The following is a 19,116-nucleotide window of genomic DNA, read 5'->3' on the forward strand; positions in this document are numbered from 1 at the left end:
GACTAAAAAGAAACTGGCAGGTTTCAGATACCTGACCGATATTTTCAGGGCTGGCTTGCAGGAAGCTGGCGTTGCAGGTGACGGCCCAAGGAAGGCGGTCCCGAGGCGATGCTGACACCCCGCGCTCCGCGTGTCAGGGCAACGCGGGCGGCCCAAAGGCTCGCCGCAGGGCCCCCTGCCCTTTTTCCGAAAAGAAAGGCAAGAAAAAAAGCCCAAATGGCACCCAGCCACCCCCTGGCCTCCAGGAAAAGAGGGGAGATGGACTCTGTAAGCAAACAAGATTGCACCAGAGATGTGGCTCGGCCGTTCGTCATCCCTGCCACAGGGCTCAGCGGGATGTGGGCTCTCCTCCCGTGCCAAAAAGCCCCGTAACACCTGCAGGGAGGCAGCTGGCAGGTACCAGCCAGGGCTGGGGTGCTCTGGGGGTGCTGGTCCTCGCTGCGGGGACCAGCTCCTCGCCCTGCTGGGACGCGGCCGGGGACACGCCGGGGCTGCTGAGTGGAGCGTGTCTTTCTCGGCCGGGCAGAGGGTACCCAAAACACGGCACTTGGTTGCAATGGGCAGCAATGCCCAAAACAGAGGGTATAGTACGCGCTTGTTACTGGTGGTTGTAAAAGTCTCTTATTTAATGCTGTAATAGTACAGTTGCTTGTCTCAAGAATAAAACACCTAGAATAAATTACTTCATGCATAAATGCAGCGTTTAGTGTTTTCAGCACACCTTCTGTAGGCTTCCTTGCAATATGGTCGTTAGAAGTTCACCATTACTCCTTTAATGGAAGTAACACAAAAATGCATCATGACTAGGTGCAACTTATGCGTTATGCACGCACGTTATCACTCAGGTACTGTATTTGCTGGGGATTAATTAAAATCTTAATATATTTCTGTGGGAAAAATCTTTTAACTATAGCTTTAACGGAGGAAAAGAAGAGGAACTCCCATACATGTGCTCACTCACACATTATACGAGTCACACATAACGATGAGGCTCTGTGATTTAACAAATTACACTGAAGACAAGGGTATTTAGTTAATGGCGGCAGCCCTGCTGGATGTCCATGGAGGTCGCTGGCGGCTGTTGCAGTGAGGGCTGATTCAAGGGCAGCCCTGAACATCCTCCTGTCCATATTTGCCTGGCCCCAGGGACACCCCGACGCTCTCCCGAAATGCAAGTGTGTGGGCCCCGGCCGCCGGCAGCTGCCTGGCCGAGGCAGTGGCCAAGTTTGCAGGGATTTGGTAAAAGAGGCTCTCTGGAAAAAATATTTACGTTTCATGCCAGCTGCATTGCAGAAAGCTGTTTTTGGGAACGCCTGCTGTTTCGCTGCAGGGGGCTGTAGTTCTTCGCTTATAAAACTCGGCGTGTGTTTTACCAAGCGTGCCGGGCAGCAGCCTGTGAGGCACGTACCCACGTGTGCATCCGTGGCCCCATAACATGCCCTTTGCACATCACATTCAAGCCCAAAAATCTCTTTGGACAAGACGCTTTATTGCCTGAAGGAGAAGTGTGAGCTTCCTCTCCTCCGTAGTGTAAAATGGCCGCCGAGGGAGGCCGGCAGTGGAGTGGACGTGCTGCCAGCCCTCTCCTGCCCTCCGGGTGCCCGGGCCCCCCCGCTGGCCGGTCAGGTGCCCAAACACCTGAGGAGGGACAAACCCACCTCTGCTCCCCACATCTCCCCGCGTTTCTCTCAGCAGGTTTCTCCTCCGTCGTGCTCCCGCTGCAGACCCCAGCGAGCCCATGACCGTGACTCCGACTTTCACATCCCAGCAGGCACTAAATCTCAGCTGCCACCGCTCAGCCCCGCTGCCGGGAAGCTGGCTGGGACGTATTTGGGCTCTTCCCAAGTGTTGTTTGCCATGTCATGAGATTGCTGGGGATCAGCCTCCCTGGAAAGGGACGTCATTTTGGCTTTGGCCAGCGCCCATGTGGTGCGTCAGCAGGCGCTGAGCCTGCAGAAGATGTTCCCCACGCTGCAGCCGGGCAGGTTTTGCTGGCTGCGGGTAGCACCGGGGATGACGACGCTATCAGACTTTGCCACTTGGGAGCTGGCTGTGATCATTTCCCCAGGCAGCCGGCTCTCTGAAGTACTCGGCGGGACTTTGGGCGCAGGGCGAGTGCTCGTGCACCAAGGCGTTGAGGGCTGCCAGCTGCTCACGGCCGCCCCCGTGCCCTTCCATCCTGCGCCAGCTCCCACGGAAGCTCCTCTGAAACGCCTTCCGCAGCACCTGTGATGGGGCTGGGGGGGCAGGGGGGGATGCGGGTGCTGTTTGGAGCTGCGTAAAGTAAGACCACCAAGGCTGGACGTGGAAAAGATCATGAAACGGAAGGACCAGCTGCAAGCGCCGCTGGCCCCGTAACGCTGGGGCTGTGAAGCGCGCGGGGCAGCCCGGCCGGCTGGGGAGCTGGGGCAGCAGCCCAGCAAGCGGCGAGGGCTGGCCCAGCGCAGCCCGCGCATACTTGTGTTCCTAACCCTGTGGTTGCAAGCTGCGACAAGGCTTTAGGCGGATTTACATTTGTTTCACGTTCTTTACTCCTGCACGCAGGAGCACCTGGTGCTTTATATTTCTTGGATCCCAAAGGCTCAACATCTTCTCTAAGAAAGAACAGGAGATAAGGTCATGTCCTCCTCTACACCCCACAAACCCTTCTTGCTTTTAGAGCTGTGGTAAGAGGACCTTTGGCTTTTGCAGTCCTGTGCTTATTCCAGAAAATACCCTAGTTGAGAAACCAGACGTAGGCGTGCGTAAGGGAAGCCCTAGCTGCCTGAGCTGTGCTGGAGAGGCACGTGGCTATGGGTGCGCAGAGGCAAACCTGGTCCTACCTGGGAGTGAAGCAGGGATGTCTGAGGGCGTTGAACTGCAGGGATGAAAAAGTGCTTTGGCTTTTAACAGCGGGAAACAATAGCTTGCTGATGCCAAGCCCAAATGGCAAGAAAAGGAGTTCTGGGGTTCTGGCCATTGCACAGCTTCCACACACATGCAAGGTTTCCCCTGGGCATGACTCCCCGGAAGACTTCTGTAATCAAATTTCAGTCAAATCTTGGTGATGGCAAACTCAGCATGGAAATGCAGGATTACTTCTCTGTGCTGAGAAGGTAGTCAACTGATGCCTATAAATCCTGAGTATTTGCTTATGAAAAGTTTTTTTTTTTTTCCTCTGGGATTCTTTAACCTTGTCCTCGCTTCACTGTCATTTGGACCAGCTGTACTTTGTGATGCGGGGGATTTTGTTTTATTAGTCTTATTTACAGTCTGCCAGCTTTCAGAGATATGTAGTTACATGAAATGGGCATGCTTCCTTGCCTGGCTAAGGAGCAGCATACACTGACTACCATTATCCCTTGAATTTTCAGCTAGGTTTTTTTTTAAAACTGGATTAATATAGTGTTATTTCTTTGATGCTAGCACATGTTGCTGCCTCTATCTGCCAGTTCTGCCTGTTGCTCTTCAGCAGCAAATAATTCCTGCTTCTGCACCACTAAATCCAATGCTTGCTAATCCATTGAGTTATAGCTAATGAGATCGGTGGGAGGTAAAAATAATCCTGAAAGTATTAATGTATCCCAGGAATTTACCTCTGAGACTTCTGATTTTGCAAAGTAAGACTCTTCCAGTTTCTTCTGATTACATTTACTTGAAAAGAATAAAGACTAACCCATTTCCCTTGATGCCACCGCCTCCATGGGGCGTGGGGCTCCCCGTGGCAGCCTACGTGGTCAGCCCCTGCCCCTGGCCTCCCTTCACTGCTGCAGACTTCTCCTCCTGACTCTTCTTTTCTTTACAGTTTCTGCCCCGATGGCAAAGGGACAGCTCCATACAGAGGTTATTACCTCTAGGAGTGGTGAATGCAAATTCTGATCCTTCCCTCCATATTGGCTCTGAAAAAAATGGTGGGGGGGGGGGGGGGGGGGAAGACCCACGTGCCTGCAACTGTAGCTAACACGTATTCAGGCTGCGTGGTGGGAAATGTTCTTGTACATTCGTGTTAGCCCACAGTGGGAAGTTGGCTGGGGAAAACCCCAAAATTCTACCAGAAGAACTGAGTGCAAAAGGCACAGGACTATAGACCAGAACTACAAGTCCTTTTGTTTCCTCCTGCACAAGCTGTGCAGTGGTGTTCCTGTGTTGGTGACTGAAACAGGTCAAATACGAAATCTCAGGGGGATTGCGAAGACCCCAGACTGGAGTTTTCTCATCATGAGAGCAATTAGAGGAAGACTCTTCAAAGGTCTCTTTGCACTTGGCATCTGGATGCTGCCTTATAGTAACCAGCTTTGAAAAATCTCACCCTGCACTTTCACCAGTGTGTTTTGAAAACGGCACTGCAATATTCAAGTTGCTTAGAAACTCCAATGGGCTTTCATGTGGAAAGCTAGCGTCTCTCTCATGCTTCCAGGTGGAGGAAGGTGTCTAGTAGGAATTTCAGGGGTTCGTGTCCCTTCCCTGCACAGTGGGGTCCTGGGAGGTGATTTGGAAGGTGTGAGGCCACCTCAGCATGCCGTACAGCGAACTTTCAGGAGAGGACGGGCACCCGGTTTTGTCTTACCAAAGCACATTCTTTTTAACCTGTTTTGGCGGAGAAAGGAAACAGAGCTCAAAAAAATGAAGATGCCTTTTCCCTTTGAGTGAACCTGACCAGCTCACACCTGTTGTGTAAACAATAGAAACACGCAAAGATCCAAATGCAAATAAACAAAACTACTTAACTCAGAGGAGTTTCTGCAGCTGGTGTTTATTTTTCATCCTTATGAACAATTATCCCCTAGGGCTTTCTCTTTCTTGCTTTGGCCTCCAGTAAATTTGTGAAATGAAACCAAAACTGGTTTGAAGATGTAATTTTTCCCCCTCCCGCTCCCTATTTTCAGTAGAGGTGTGTACCTGTGCTTTACTCTGTTATCATCAACCACAGTGAGCGTTTTTGGTAGCAAAAAAAAAAGCCCGAGTGCGGCAGGGCGAGGCCGGGGGGACGGGGGAAGTGCAGCTGGCAGCGCTGCGCTGGCGTCGGGCTGTGCCCCTACCCCAGACCCCACATCCACCATCTTCAGCCTTACACCCGCTCCTCCACAAGCCCCCTGTGGGCACCGGGCTGAGCTCCTGATGGGCTCTAAAGCCCTCCATCACTTGCACTTACCAAAAACCTGCTCGACAGCAAAAAAAGTTAGCCAGGTCTTGGGGGGGGGGGGGGGAGAAAGAAGAGTCCTGGGAGGGCGTCGCGCCCGGATGGCGACGTTCCAGCCTGCTTCGAGTTTGCAGTGAGATTAAACATTAGCGGCAGGCGCGCTAGTCGTGTGTTGTTTTGTTTCAGAGAGCAGCTAAATGCCTTTATTTAAATTGCAGCCACTTCTCTGAAACCCGAGCTCAAAAAAAAAGAAAAAAAAAAAAAAAAAAGCATTTAAGCAATCCTGCCCAGACAAACAAAACAACTGGGCAAAGCCAAGTCTGTTACATGAGGTGGATTATCTAAACCAAGGCGAACAGCTGCGCGCCGCAGGTCGCGTCGGCGCTGCCATCAGTCGGCGCGTGTGCGCGCGCACGTCTGTGCGTGCGCTCCTTCAGCTCAGCGTTCGCTGCCCCAAGGCGCGTGGAGGGAGAGCCCAGGGGAGCGAGCGCCGTGAGGAGGGGGCTTGTGCAAGCCGAAGGTGATAAACCTGGTCGGCTCCAGGAAAGGGAGGCATGAAGCACGTCTCCGGGCTGGCCTCCAGCCTGAGGTAGCGTGTGCGGTGCTGAGTTACACAATGGTTTCCTGAGCCCCTGCTCCACACGTAGCTGGTGTTTTCCCTGCAGCTGCATCAGCGAGACCTCTGCATTCTGCTGGCCAGCCTCCGGGACGGCAAGTCCCCCAAAACAAAACCACCATGTGCAGGAACGCACTCAAGCACCTATATGCCCTGTGGGGGGAAACGTTTGCATTGGCTTTTTGAATTACGTTGAGAGCAAAGGCTCTTTAAAAGAAGAGGGGAGGGGGAAGGGTTGTTTTCCTCGCATATATTATGTTTTAAGTCAAATTATGTAGACAAAAAAGCCTCTTTCTATGCCGTTGCTATGGCTACAGCTCAGATCATTGTGTGGGAGCCTGCGAGCAGGAAAACGCCAAGAGGCGAGGTGACGGCGAGCCCGGCGCTCCTTCTTCTTGCAGCCGGGTATGGCCCTCCGCTGTGTCCTCCGGCCACACGTTTGTCCAAGGCCACCCTTCCATCCCCACCCGATGGGCATGTGGAAACGCCGCAGCTGTGAAGCGTTCTGCTGGCTGGCTTGGGGTGAGGAGAACTTCCCAGGTCATGAGCTGGAGAGCGAGAGCGAGGAGGATCGTTGCACCTCACCTCTCCGGAGATGTTATCATCAGTGCTGTCATAACACCCGCTCTCTAACTCTTCCCCAGAGGCAGGCACACTGCAGTGAGGAAACAGGGTAACGCAGGAGGCTGACATACCTGCAGGCCCCATGTCTGCGCTGTGATGGCTTCCTACTGGTGTGATACCAGTCACCAGCTCAAAGCCTACTGGTGTTGCTTAGCCCCGGTCATCCGCTCGCACTGCAGCTTGGTGGTGCAATCATGATCCTCGAAATGAAGAAAGTCAAGCCGGGGGAGGTTTCTCCCATGTCTAAACCCACAGAAAATGGGTTTTAAACTAAAGAAGAACAGATTTAGACTAGATATAAGGAAGAAATTTTTTACAATGAGGGTGGTGAAGCACTGGAACAGGTTGCCCAGAGAGGCAGTGGAGGCCCCATCCCTGGCAACATTCCAGGTCAGGTTGGACGGGGCTCTGAGCAACCTGATCTGGTTAAAGCTGTCCCTGCTCACTGCAGGGGGTGCTGAACTAGATGACCTCTAAAGGTCCCTTCCAACCCAAAGCATTCTATGATTCTATGATTCTATGAAAATACTCAGCTGCATGGCTCGGTTGTAGTTACAGAGTCACTTTGGTCCCCCGGTAGCTTGAGAAAAAGTTATTGAGGGAATTTAAACTTGGTCTTTTCCTGAGCCATGGCATTACCACATCACTCTGTTGGAGACTCTGTACCATAACTGTGAGAATATCTCTGCTGGTTTTAAAAACCCTACCTCTTAGTAGGATCTCAGTGAAAGTCACATCTGAAAGGTTAGTCCTTGTCTTTACTTTCACCTGTGAATGTTTAAAATTATCACAATTGGCTAGAAAAGGTCTTCTCATTTAGCAGCGCCTTGCTTTTTTTCTGTGACTCCCTGAGAATCTATTTCATCAGAATTTGTTTAGAAAATGCAATGGTAAACTGTAATTGGCAGAAGAAGATGAACAAGATACAATAAACACTTTTAAATTGATTGAAAATTTGACTAAGCTGCTTGCTTTCCTAATTATAATGCCTAATTAGCTGGCTTGTTCCATTCAGTCATGCAGCTTTGATAGCCTTATTGTGCTCCAGAAGTCTGGGGCCTGAGATTTAAGCAGGTCTGTCCCAGATATCTAATGAAGAGTTAATTTGAAAATGAAAACATTCTTAAACTGCTCTACTAGTGATCACCTTCTGGACTGATACATGGAGCCAAAAGGACCAGCTTAAAATGACTTCAAACCAGATTCCACTAGGAGATGCACGAGTAGGTTGCTGCAGCTGTCTGGGTTACCAGTGAAATTACTGCAGCTTCACCCATGAGAAGATGCAACACCCTGAGGCTCAGCAAGAGCTGCCGGAGACCATCTCGTCCTTCCCATACTGCCTCCAGCTCCAGTTACTGGGCCGGGTCATCGGGTGGGCTTACTCTTGTGTTCTTTGGCCTACTGAAATGCAGAATAGAACAGGCTCAACAAGGGCAAGTATCGAACACCTCTGCGAGCACAGGGCGGTTTGTAGCCCAGCAGTCAATCTGCTGTCAAGCAAGAAACACAGGTTGCTATTCCCCTCGGGCAGAAGTGGGATTTGAGCCTCAGGCTCCCGCGCGTGGTATAAATACTCTCACAGCTGAGGTGCTGTGCGGACACGGGTGGTGTCTGGAAATGGCTGTTTCTTATGCAGAACCTGACCCGCAAAATCAGGGTAATTTACGTGATGGATTCTGGGCTCAGTCCAGCCTGTGTTTGTCCAGACAACCACTTGGACATACGCTACCTCCTGCTCTCTTCCAAGAGCTCCTGTACTTCTTACTGGTTTTCTCATTCCTGAGGCAACAGCTGACAGCCGTATCTCACACCTGGGCAGAGCTGGCACCTCTGCCTACGCTTTAGTTAAAAACAAAAACAAAACAGAAACCAAGAATAGTTTCATGCTAAATGCCCTGCACAACCTGCTGCTGGTGCTAGGCAGAGGGACATCTTGTTCTTAAATTTAGGTTAGGGTTACCTATGGTTGAAGCAGTCACTGCCCACTACCCTCTAGGATGAGGGGACATCCTCCAGATGACATGATTTATGCAGCGATCAACATCAGTTTGAAACCTTGTTTGATTTAAACCAGTGCATGTTGCAAGGCAGGTAAGTCTGTTCCCTTCCTTTGAAGTGAAAGCAGTCCTGGCCAAAAGCAGCCTTTTATTGTGGGATTGCTACAGAGCACCAAGAGAGCAGCTTAAAACTTGCATGCACCCACTTTCACCACCAACTCAGAAGAAAGGCAGACACAGTACTGCAAAGTTGGTAAGTTTGTTTCCAAGCTGCTTAAAAAGCTGATGAGCAGCATTGTTTTCACTTACTGCTGTACCAAGGTTTAAACACACAGGATCAGAGTTTTTCACTGCTTACCACAGCACTTGGTTTCAGGCAGCTCACCACTGCCCCTGACTACACAGCACTGAAGCACATGAAAAACTGTACAGCATCTGACATAATGTACATAAACCCAGATTACCAGAAGCATTCAAGGTCAATGTCTTAAGAGTCACATAAGGGAGGTTTTTTTTTGTGGTTTGTAAAAATACTTCTACTCCTGGCCAAACTTATTTTTATGATGTAGACTTGGAAACAGTAGCATCCTCCCCTTCCAAGGCTATGCCCGCCTAGACTGAGGTGCTCTGCCAGGAGGCAACACCACAAGCTCCCATTTCTCTGGAACTGCTTTCTAGAGGACTGAGACCAGCAGCCTAGTTGAGGGGCTCCAAATGAACCAACTGTAACTCGAGTTCATTCGCTCATCAGAGGCAACACTGCACCACACAGGAAGAGCAACTGATCTTAAACCCCTCCACAGGCTCAGCTTTGGCAGAGGCGCCCAGATGCCCACCACTGGGTCACACAGGCACACAAGTGCACCTTTGATCTCTCTGGGACTCTGGTAAAGCATGCTTCATTTGTGTGAAAGCATTCAGGTGAATTAGAGCCTTTTATTATTTTGCACATTTAGATAATGGAAAACTCTACATGAGAATTAAAGTCAAAACTACTGCCATGAAGTGAAAACACTATTTATTTTTATAAAAGGCAATAATTAAAACAAACCCTACCAGTGTGTACATTGTACACATTTGAATGACACTTACAAGAATGAAGTTTCCATATACAAAGATTACAAGCCCACACTGGTAAAGGATGTACACAAGCACATACACAACTTCACAGATGCCTCAACTCCAGATCACAGTACCAATTACTCTATGACCACACCTGCATAGCATTTTCATTATTAGCATCCACACTACTTTATTCCACTACTGTACACAGAAAGCAAGAAGGAGTTTATTCAGAGAGCATATATATTCGCAGAAAGAATTTGTTTGCTGGAATAATCTCTCACTCTTCTGTTGCCATCTTCAAGAGATATTCTTTGTCAATTCTGAAGAGCCTCCACCCCTCCTCGGTGGACAGATCAGAGGCACCCCTTCTCTTATAGAACCTGATGGACGGTTCATTCCACTCTGCAACAAGGAAGTGCATACTGCTGCAGCGGCACTTCACAGCAACCTGCAAAAGTGTGCAACGAGATGCTATTCAAATGACAGCCCCAGATGATAAGCCTAGTAAGAACTGTCGAGACTACTCAGCAGCTATTTATCACCAGAAGTCATGAAGTTCATTCTGTTGGTCACTTGTCACTGTTTAACAGACTCTACACAATGTTTTAAGCCATCTAGTGTCCCATCACCACCTTTAATTCTGAGTAGTGCTGAAGAACCTCTCAGGCAGTTAGCATAAGAGCAAGAACACTGCCTTGCCGTGTGTCCTCAGTTCTGCTTATTTAGACCTATTTAGACATACCTGACTCAAGTTCTTCAGAATTTCTGACCCAATGCCAAGTCCTGAAAAAAAAACACAACAAGAATTTAAGTCCTAATTTTAAAAAAGCCCTATAGGAAGCAACTCATCTAATTCTGTAATACATACCTCTATACTCAGCCATCACAAAAAAATCTTCAAGATACAGCAGTTTTCCAATCCATGGATCATAAGTGAAGTAATACATGGCAAAGCCCACAATACAGTGTTCTGAAACAAAGGGTGTAACTTTAGCTAGTCTGAATTTAAAAGGCAAAAACCATTAAGTCTTACATGCATGTTTAAACATATTCTCTTTCTGTGACATGCAGACATTTGCTATTACATTATAATTAAGAATGAAATTTGCAAGTAAGCACACAACTGAAAATACGAGTTCTGACAAACTTGTATCAACCTAACAGAATGAAGATCACCCTTGCCATACCCTTAAATCCTCAAAAGTACTATCATAGTAAGTGCTGAATACAAGGCTTTTTTCTACAAACAACTGCATACCCTACTGATTTATCAGTATTTCCATTCTGGAATACAAGTGAAAACTTTACACAGCAGTTCACAATCTAGATGATTGCCCCAGCTCTGCTCCTTTGGCAACCAAAACAGTCTTATCAAACTCTAAAGAACACTGATCTTTCAATGTATATTCCTCAGTAACTACACTGCGCAAGAAGGCATGCTCACAGGCCACCTTTACCACAGCATTTCCAGCACCTCAACTTAGGCTTCCACTGAGAGCATCACACTCTTTTCTTGACCTTCAGCACTATAAAGTCAAGTAAAGCTGCAGCTTCAATTATAATTCTGTGGCTCAACAGGGAAGAGAAGCCAACTCTTCCAACAGCAGCCCGCTCAAACCTAGACCTTGAGTATTTTAACTACATCTGCCATAACACTCTGCACATACTGTAACAGAAGCGTGCAAACAGATTTCTGATCTACTGTGTCTTTGGTAAAGGTTTGGGAATAGCACTTGTCCCTGTAGACCTTACCTCATATTATGATCATCTACTTTATTGTGTAACGGATCTTTTAGTTACCTCCCCGCCCATCCATGTACACAGAAGGGCCATGTACATGGCGAAGCTAGAGACTGTAACCTGAAGATTGGGGACAAATTAAAGAAAAAAATGTGATTCAACAGGATTACATATAGGTAAGTCAGGGTCAAACAAGAAAAGCCATTTAATTAATTGGAGTCAAGTACATTATGTTACACCTGATCTTCCCACGCCTCCAGGATTAGCAACTACTTCCGCAGAGTACCACTACCATATGTTACTGCATTTAACAGTTAACCTATTCATCCTACCCCAAATCACTGGTGGAACCTTATGTACAATCGACAACATTAAGTATAAGATGCGTCTTGTGTATTTAGCACCTAAAAATAAGTATCAGGAAGTCTCACCTTCAGACGACCACTGTTCCTTCGGCACTTCTGCAACAAGACAGTGGTAGAAAGGGTGCTCGCCAAAACCATCCTCGAGCAGTTCTAGAAAAACAGAAGAAATCGGCACCTGAGCTACAGATACTGTCACCAGGCTACCGACCCGGTGAGCGGATGCCGCTTTTATACCTTTCTCAGTTAGCACCACTTGATCCTCCATGTCCTCGTATTTCGCTAGTTCCTGGAAGAGAAGGCCGAGTGAGCAGATTCTCCCCGCAGGTCCCCGCAGCCGCCTCCCCCTTGGCCGCTCCGCCCCCCCCCCCCCCCCGCAGCCTTGCGCAAGAGCTTGTTTTTGCTCAGAGGGAAGGGAAAAGGTGTCGTCGTGTCCCCCGCCCCCCGCCGTCCTGAAGGCTGCAGATCTGCCCCCAGCCCGGCCGCCCGACGAGACCCCCGGCCCCGCCGCGGCCCTCCCCCGGCAGAGCACGGCCAGGGGGGCAGGCAAAGGCCGGTCTGGCCTGCCGCCGGGGCGACTCTGCCCCCCCCGCACCCCCAGCCGCCGCCCGCCCCGCACCTTGATCAGTCGCAGCAGGTCGGGGCAATCCTCAGGACGCGCGGCGCGGATGCTGAACGAGGCCATTTTCGACGGCGCTTCCCCCTGCGGCCCCCTCGGCTGACGAGTCCCCGATGTGTGAACAGGAGGAGCAACTGCTTCTTCATTCGTGTCCCGGGCGCGGCGGCCACCTGCGGTCAGTCAGGCTGCGAGCATGTCCCGGCGGCGCTGAATAGACAAGCGACCTTCCTCCGCTGCCGCTGCCTCCCCGACGCCAACTGTGCCGGCCGCCCGCCCCGCGCTCCCTATTTATAGACGCCCGCGCTCCGCCTCTCCCCGCAGGCGAGCCAATGGGAGCGCCCGGGGTGCCCGCCCTCAGCCAATGATAGCGCTCCTCCCCGGAATCTTGCCTCAGCCTGCCAGCAACAGCTGGGTGTCTCGTGACTTCCCCCCCCCCCCCCGCTGTGGCGCCCCCTGGCCGAGCCGGGCGGCGCTGCAGGGCGGCCGGGCCAGGCCCCGCCCCCTCCCCTCAGCGGCGCGGCCCGGGGGGCCCCAGCCCGCCCCGGGAGCCGCGGGCTTCTCCCGGCGGCGGCTTCTCCGCCAGGGCCGCCGAGGGTTGTTCCCCGAAAAGTGAGCCCGTCGGTGCCCCAAGGAGTGCGACCGCTGGGGATGGGGGACGCTGCCTGCGGGGGTGCTGGGGGCCGCGCCACCAGCTTGGGGGCCGTGGGGCCGCCCCGGCCGCAGGCTCTGGGCGCAGGCCTTCAGCACGGTATTTTTCACCGGTGTGTGTAGGGCGGGGAAAAAAAAGCCTCTGTATTTGGTTGAAATACTAAGCAGTGATCCGTACCGAACCCTGCGGGGTGCGTGTGTCACGTACCACGGTATGCCCCTGGGCCGGAGCGTCCGGATGGAAACGGGTTCAAGCACTGAAGTTTCACTTTGGGTTTGGGACATTTTCCGGCCTGATGCGCGCACCGTAACCGACCTGGTTTTCCAGCCTGACTGGAGAGGAAGGGGTAGTGCTGGGAAAAGCACAAAAGACGGGAGTGTTTTCAAAACAGGAGGGGTCTGCCAGTGGTCTGCCATAAGGGAGGCCGAGACTCCTTCCCTGTGGAGGTATGGATGTCCCTGAGGAGAGGGGCGGGTGTGATGAAGAAACAATCTGGATAAACTCCCCAACATGGCTTCAGACTATGAAAGGGTGGAGGAATGATCCCCAGCCCAGGTCTTCTGCTGAACATTACCTACAGATGTAGATCTACGCTGCCGAATGAGAGCAGGATCCTGATCTGGATGACCATGCCTGTCTATAGACCTACCCGCTAGGCCAGCCAGAGGAGAAGTATAATACCTTGGCATACGCATGGTTTTCTTTTCACCCTCTTCTATAAACTTTGCAGCTATCATCTCAGTTCTTAGCTACTGTAAAGGAGCTCTTTATTTTACATTTAACTTAATCTTAGTTTTAAGAGTGATTTGGGATATGGGAGGACACTAAGTCATGCTACTGCTGCAGAGTAACAATCCTGAAAACCTGGATTCCCACACTCACAACACTTGCACCCTATTTTTCAGTGTATCCAACAACCTACAAGGTTCACCTTCATTTAGACACAGGGGTCAGCATGGAACATGATACTACAAGAGAACTGTATAAAGAAGTGTGTATTCTGGTGGCTGCTGTTAGCCAAGAAAATCCTTTGGCACGCAGTGGAAAGTGCCTAGAGTCCTGGAAGAGTAATTTAGGATTTATGCAAACACCCTAGCTGGCTCACTTTATCCTCTATTGGAGCAAAAATGGAGATACTCAAAGAACAGAAGCATTTCCAAAACACAAAGCAACAGCCAATGGCTAGTAGTAGGAAAGTTGAGATTTGTTTCATGCGTTATGGATCTGGAAATCCTTCAGGACAGGGCTTTTGGTAGGGAGACTCAATCTGAATAACCTAGCAAAGAATAGACTCAGCCTAACTATATACATTTAATGAATATACATTTTTTCAATCCCTAGAACAATCTGACTGGGATCAGAAATGGGGAATACTGTCTCTGTGAAAGACTTAACAGTATTTGTGTTGGGTCAACTCTTTTTGTTTTGCATTTCATAATGAGGAAGTCATGCTGTCAGGAAACCTACTGTTGTGTAAGAGCAGAAAGTGCCTGATTTCTTTCATTCTCAAGTCAGAAAAGTCGTATGATTTTAGAAGTTGAAGTTTCAGCAAAAAAAAAAACAAACCAACCAACATTGTCCATCTTGACTGTTTTTGAAAGTCCTGCTTTAACTTGCTCAGAAATATGCTGATACTGTGTTGCCCCAGTGAATACAGTTCATTGGAGTTAGTTTTCAAATTCACAAGGCAGAAGAAAAAACTATTAAAAAATCTCCTAAAGTAACAAAAATAGTTTCATGAAACAATAGAAAATGCAGAGAATAAAAAAAAAACCAACAGGAAAATGAAAAATACATAATTAAGATTCCTAGATCTCAGAGATTATGCTGCAATTATTTAGTTATGTATTACTAGAGGTGTTTTTCCAGAGTAAGTAAGATTAATAAGAATGGTAAGAATATTTTACAAAGAGGTTCTAGAAGAACTCAGTCTTGTCAGTGAATCAGACTGATGGGCCTTGTACTTCTCAGCTTCTTCCTTTTGTCTCAGGTCCGTTTGTCTCTGAGCAGGTTTTGTGTCATCTTGACGTAGCTGAGGTCAGTGGTGAAATCTCTAATGACTGGCATGGGGCTCGGATTTTATCCTTGAATAGTCAGCCTATTCATTTGCACTTCTGCCCAGGGGAATGGGTAGTGGTAAGTCTCCTGAAAAGGATCAAGTTTTTCTCAAGTTATGCAATTATGTATTCTGGAAAGTGTTCAGCGAACGTGTTTAAGGTAAACCGATGTTGAAACAACCTGTTACAATGAAATATGCGCTGAAGTCTGGATTAGCTCGCTTTTCTGTTACCAGCCAGCAGCTTCTTCCATGCAGAACCTACAGACTGTGAATCCATCTGCACTTTCACCAGGAGGGCTTGTACTTTGGTGTTTGAGGGGTAGAATGGTTACAATTATCTAAAGAGATCATGTGCATTGTTCCTCTTATTGTCATTTTATCTCCTCCCCAGATCTCACTTGTAAGTGGGGAAACAGCAAATTTCATGCAAAACAGCTAGCAACGCTTTCTTTTTTAGCATGCAACAGGAACTGGTATCAATAAAAGCACACAGAGCGCTACGTATCTGACTGAGGCAAGTTTTCCCCACATCCTCTCCGGAGATGGAGGTCTTGTCTAGTCTCAAGCTACAGGAAACAGCCATACTAGCTCCTCAGGATTCTTTCATGGCGATGTGAATGAACAATTTATTCAGAGAGTTATGGGACCTCAGCTGGACACTTGTGCTGTTAACATGCTTTTATTTGCATCAATTTCTGAATGTCCTTTTATCTCGGATGCTGGAGGGGAAGGCTGAAAGTGGGCACCAGCTTGCTTTCTTTACTGTTGAACTAATCAAACTTTCCTTTACTTCTGGTATTTTAATTTTCAATTTCCTCCTTCGCTAGGAAGATTCCTTGAATACCTATATGAATGCCTCTCTCATGCCTCAAAGGTTCTCTATAATAAATAAAAGAGGGAAGGAGAACTGCTTATTCCACATTAAAATGCATTTTTAATTACAGTAGTAAATATTGTCAAGTATTTCAGTCCAAATTATATCTCCAAATTGTATCTCCATATTGTATCTCTTGTCAAATCTCTGGAGCAAAATACAGAAAATGCAATTAATGTTCAGTGTTGACCTGTTATTTTTCCAGGCTAATCTTTGGGCAACATTCAGGATTCTCAGCATTTTCAACTGAATGATTTCTTTTTAATACTCAGAACTTGCATTGATATTTATGAGTTCACAGTTGCTTCCAGATATTATTTCCAAGCAACTTACAATTTCAGTTTATCAACACTAGGCTGTACGTAGAAAAAAATACTCATTTCTATCAGAATGGTACAGAATGGTAAATAAATACTGCAGTAGCACTGCTCAAAATTTGGGGTAAATGCAAAATCAACAGTTTCACTTAAACCAGTTTCCATTTACTGAAGAAAAGGACCATAACTTTTCCATTATTATCTTTGAAGACCTATTTTAGGTCATTAGAACACTACTCCTGTAAGCTGATATATCTCATTGTGTCATTTGTAATTATACAATTTGATGAATTTGGGATTTAGACATAACTAATTATCTGCCTGCATCCACAAACCATCTACATCATGCATGCAAATAATTTGGGATATAAAAGTTGTAGAGAGAAATGTTGGGGAAAAAAGTCAAACCAGGCCTCAATTTTATAACTTTATGTTCTGGATACGGTAGAAGTCCCTTTGGCCCTGATCCTGAGATATACTTAAATCAGTGTTCCTGGGTGCAATATCTCAGGCTCTAAAGAGAAACCCAGGGAATCTAAATTTTTCCTTAAAACTAATGGGCATTCTCATTATGAGCAGATGTTTTTCTTGTGTCACAATCACAATTTTGTCACAATTTTGTCCTTTGGCACAGTCTTTTGCACTGTCCAGAGGCAACTCTTTTCATGGCATCTTGCTTTTTGAACCTTCAGCACGCACCCATACCAGGTTTCCACATTTTTTTCCCACGACCAGGTGAACAAGCAGCTTTGCAATAGCGGTCTCGACTTTTTTCTCTGTAGACGTGCAGAGCTGGTCTATGAGTGGTCACGTAGCATGAGGTGTGTGACTGTACGGGCTGGCATATCTAAGGGCTGTAGCTGGGGACAGGACTTGTAAGATCTTGGGGGGTGTGGGCCAGCTGAGAGGAGCCTTTCCCACGTCGTGCTGTGCCTGCCACTCCGCCCACTCTCTTCCTCCTCCATGAACAAGGCTCACGCGCCAGGACACTTGCTTGTGCCTGGTTATGCGGTCATGAAACAAGAGGGAAGTGTTCGCACCCACATCCATGACAGAAAAACTATGCCAGGAGCAAGGGTCGGTTCTGGGCGGGTTTTGCTCGGTGTGCAAGGCACACAACTTCAGTCTCTCAGTCTTTCAAAAGGGAAAACTGCGATGAATCACAAGTCTCATATTAAACAGACAGGAATCCTGTTTTTCGATTCACGTTTTCTTTGTTCGGAAGCAATTTATCAAAAAGGTCATAGAGAAACAAGACTGATCAGGTGTTACTCTTGCAAATAGTAATCTGCTTGCTAGAAACATCTGTTTTCTCCTACCCTCATACAATCTCAGTGGTGTCTTTGCTAAGTCTTTAGTAAGGTATGTTTAACAACTTCACTGCTAACTTGTACCTCTGTCCTGGTTTTGGCTGGGATAGAGTTAATTTTCTTCCTAGTAGCAGGCATAGTGCTGTGGTTTGGATTTAGTAGGAGAATAATGTTGATAACATGCTGATGTTTTAGTTGTTGCTAAGTACTGCTTATGCCAGTCAAGGACTTTTCAGCTTCCCATGCTCTGCCAGGCGCACAAGAAATTGGGAGGGGGCACAGCCAGAATAGTTGATCCAAACTGACCATGTATGACTGACGTCCATACCACATGACGTCATGCTCAGTACAGAAACTGGGGGGGGTTGGCCGGGGAGCAGCGATCGCTGCTTGGGAACTGGCTGGGGATCGGTCGGCGGGTGGTGAGCAATTGCATTGTGCATCACTTGCTTTGTATATTGTTATTATTATTATATTGTTATTATTATCATTACTATTTTACTTTATTTCAATTATTAAACTGTTCTTATCTCAACCCAGGAGTGTTTCTCACTCTTACTCCTCCGATTCTCTCCCCCATCCCATCGGGGTAGGGGGAGTGAGCGAGTGGCTGCGTGGTGCTTGGTTGCTGGCTGGGGCTAAACCACGACAACCTCCTATAAGCACCACTTTGGTGGCAAGCGGAAATGACCAGCGAGAACCACAGAAGTTTTGGTCGGTGTGAAAGCCGCGGGTTGCGCCTGGCCACCTACACAGAAGTCACTCGGAGGTGCTGGCACAGTTAGAGGCCAGTCCTCTGAAATCGCTTCCTTACCTTGTCTCGGTGCAGAGCAGGAGCTGCCCCTCTGCCCTCAGACCCCGGCGCAGGCTGATCGTCCTCTCTGCTCTAAGGTTCCTTAGTGATAAATGATAATGATAAATGATAATGATAAAAGTAACTCGAATGAATTAAAACTGTTGATTTTTCGCGTGTGGAAAACGCACAGCTTACTCTAACTCGGCAGTGTTTTCTTAAACATCCTCTTCCTAGGAAACACCGAGGCTCCCTCTCCATTACCCTAACAGTGCCACCCAGTGACCGGCCAGGGGAGGAGGCTGTGCCCCCCGCTGCCCCGGCCGCACGCAGCCGTCTGGAGCTTTGCAGCGGCCGCTGCGGGCCGGCCGGCCCCGGGGGGCGGCTCCCGGGCCTGCCGAACGCCCGGGCGGCGGGGGGGGGCAGGCCGGCGGGAGCTGGGCCTGGCGCCGCGGCAGTGCCCGGCTGCGCGCCCGCTCCTCCTCAGGACACAGGGGAATTCAAAAGGAGTATTAAAAACCGAACCGTTGTGGCGGTGTTTATGACAGGCGAGCCCTACGCGGGGCCCGGCGGGCTGGGCCTGCCCGCGCTGCCGGGGCCCGCCCGACGCCTAACGGTCGCCGCCGGCCCCAACCGCCGCCAGAGAGCGGCGGCGGCGCCGCCCGGGGCCGGGAGGGACGGAGGGGCCGAGGGGGACGGAGGGGCCGGCGGCCCGGCCCTGCGCGGTAGGCGCGGTGGCTGGGGCCGAGCGGTAACCCCGCGGCGGGCCCGGAGCCGCCGGGCGGCGGGAAGGGCGAGGGGAGCCGGCCCCGAGCGGCCCTGCCTGGGGAGCGCGCAGAGCGTCGCGCTGGAGGGCGGCGCGCGGAGCCCTTTCCGTGCCGGGCGAGCCGCCAGTCTATGGTGCTGGAGGACCGCGTGCCTGGGACAGGCGTGGCCCCGCTGACGGCTCCGGCTCCGGCCCCGCTCCCG

General features: G+C 49.4%; 1 protein-coding gene across 2 annotated transcripts; it reads right to left on the bottom strand.

Moving 5' to 3' along the window:
* Positions 1-9,360: 9,360 nt before the first annotated feature.
* SAT1 (spermidine/spermine N1-acetyltransferase 1) lies at positions 9,361-12,389 on the bottom strand. Of its 2 annotated transcripts, XM_075712232.1 has the most exons (6): positions 12,146-12,389; positions 11,764-11,815; positions 11,596-11,679; positions 10,293-10,394; positions 10,167-10,207; positions 9,361-9,872 (listed from the first exon to the last, which is right to left on the bottom strand). In XM_075712232.1, exons 1-6 carry the CDS (start codon positions 12,209-12,211, stop codon positions 9,702-9,704), a joined length of 516 nt encoding a protein of 171 aa, XP_075568347.1. In that variant the 5' UTR covers positions 12,212-12,389; the 3' UTR covers positions 9,361-9,701. The 2 variants fall into 2 exon arrangements, with proteins under 2 accessions (XP_075568347.1, XP_075568339.1); XM_075712224.1 differs by having other exon boundaries at positions 11,596-11,815.
* Positions 12,390-19,116: the final 6,727 nt, after the last annotated feature.

The sequence above is a fragment of the Pelecanus crispus genome, chromosome 1 (assembly GCF_030463565.1).
Source record: "Pelecanus crispus isolate bPelCri1 chromosome 1, bPelCri1.pri, whole genome shotgun sequence".
Lineage (NCBI taxonomy): Eukaryota > Metazoa > Chordata > Aves > Pelecaniformes > Pelecanidae > Pelecanus > Pelecanus crispus.

Bases quoted from the DNA above. Each gene is read 5' to 3' on its own strand.
- SAT1 (XM_075712224.1), bottom strand. From the start codon at position 12,211: ATGGCCTCGTTCAGCATCCGCGCCGCGCGTCCTGAGGATTGCCCCGAC. The intron at 10,395-11,595 runs GTGAGACTTCCT...CCTTTGTTTCAG, and splicing joins GGAACAGTGGTCGTCTGAAG to AACACTGTATTGTGGGCTTT. The intron at 10,208-10,292 runs GTATGTATTACA...TTTTTTTTTCAG, and splicing joins TGTGATGGCTGAGTATAGAG to GACTTGGCATTGGGTCAGAA.